This window comes from Coffea arabica, chromosome 5c (genome assembly GCF_036785885.1).
Source record: "Coffea arabica cultivar ET-39 chromosome 5c, Coffea Arabica ET-39 HiFi, whole genome shotgun sequence".
Classification (NCBI taxonomy): domain Eukaryota; kingdom Viridiplantae; phylum Streptophyta; class Magnoliopsida; order Gentianales; family Rubiaceae; genus Coffea; species Coffea arabica.
The window spans coordinates 8,937,205-8,938,674 of NC_092319.1; the positions used below are offsets into that span (position 1 = coordinate 8,937,205).

A 1,470-nucleotide genomic window follows, 5' to 3' on the forward strand; every position below is an offset into this window, starting at 1 on the left:
CTTCTAGTTATGTCCCCAACTAGCCTTATGATTTTCCTTCTTTTGATCCTGCTTAGGATAGTAGGTGTGGTGCACGCCGTGAGGCCTTTTGTATTTTACCTGCATATACTCCTATATTTTGTGGCACTTAGTTGCCTATGTCCTGTAATTGATACTATTAACTCGTAGTATGCACCTTGACATTTGATATGACTTCTAACTTATGTGAATATCTATGCTTTGATTTAAAATATTCTTGCAATGTGTACATATTTTTCAATTCATGCACTTATATTTTCTCTTTATTATGCGCTTAGAATCTTGTTAAATGGATCGGCGGAGACGTGGTCGGGGGCGTGGGCGTGGGGGTTCGGCAATCCCGCACTTCCGAGAGAGGTGAGGGATCCGCGACTGGACCAAACCAATATCCTAGAAACGAAGTGGGTGACCAAGTAGCTACGGCCATTAACTGCATGACCGATGTTCTGGAGCGCTTAGCTGAGTGCCAAGGACCTGAACCAGTCAACCAACCTAAGAACCAAGTGAAGGGTGGGGATAGAGCCCTTGAGCGATTCTTGAAGTTCGCTCCACCTAGGTTTCATAGAGGGTCTGATCCCGAGGTAGCGGAAAATTGGTTTGAGAGAATGGTTGAGCTTTTTGCTGCTTTAGATTATGCCGAGGAAAGGCAAGTAAATTTTGTAATTTTCCAGTTTGAGGGAACGGCACGCTCATGGTGGAACGTTGTAAGGGCGAAATGGGAAAGAGAACAAACCCCTTGGACTTGGGTAAACTTTGAGAGGGAGTTTAATGTCAAATTTCTCCTGCCAATTATAGAAGAAAAGAGGGAGGACGACTTCATTAAATTGAAACAAGGATTACTAAGTGTGGCCGAGTATGAGGAGCGGTTCATTAAACTTTCCAAATTTGTCCCTGAGCTAGTGATCACAGAGCGCAAAAGGATAAGGAGGTTTATTCAAGGACTAAACATAGATATCCAAGAATCTCTAGCAGCCGCCCAGATCATCACTTTTACGAATGCCTTGGATAAAGTATAGAGAGTAGAGAGTGCTAAGTCTCAATTTAGGGCTTTTCATGCTAGAAAGAGGTGTAATCGAAGCGATACCCTTGAACAGTACGAGAGGTCTTCCCAACCCCTTAAAATGGAAAAAGGGGTTGGAGGAGTGAAGATGCCTAAAAAACTCGGAGAAACTCCATCAAGTGAAACCCTGCCAAAAGGAAATCAAAGTAGGCGAGATCGACAGAAGGGTAATTCTTAAATTGGTCAAGCAGTGACTCCTCACATAACTTGTGGATACTGTGGCAAGATTAACCACACTGAGGTCGAGTGCTGGAGAAAGCAAAGAAAATGTCTGAGATACGGTAGTACCGAGTATAAGTTTTCGAATTGCCCTAAAACTTCCAAGGGAGGAGAAAATTCTCAACAACCTACTAGATCCACTGCAAATCAGTTGAGTGCCAGAAGGAGTGATT

The 1,470-nt window shown here is 43.3% G+C and overlaps 1 protein-coding gene across 1 annotated transcript; it reads left to right on the forward strand.

Moving 5' to 3' along the window:
* The first annotated feature begins 452 nt into the window (after positions 1 to 452).
* LOC113689144 (uncharacterized) lies at positions 453 to 1,034 on the forward strand. Its single transcript, XM_027206967.1, has one exon. It carries the CDS (start codon positions 453 to 455, stop codon positions 1,032 to 1,034), a length of 582 nt encoding a protein of 193 aa, XP_027062768.1.
* Positions 1,035 to 1,470: the final 436 nt, after the last annotated feature.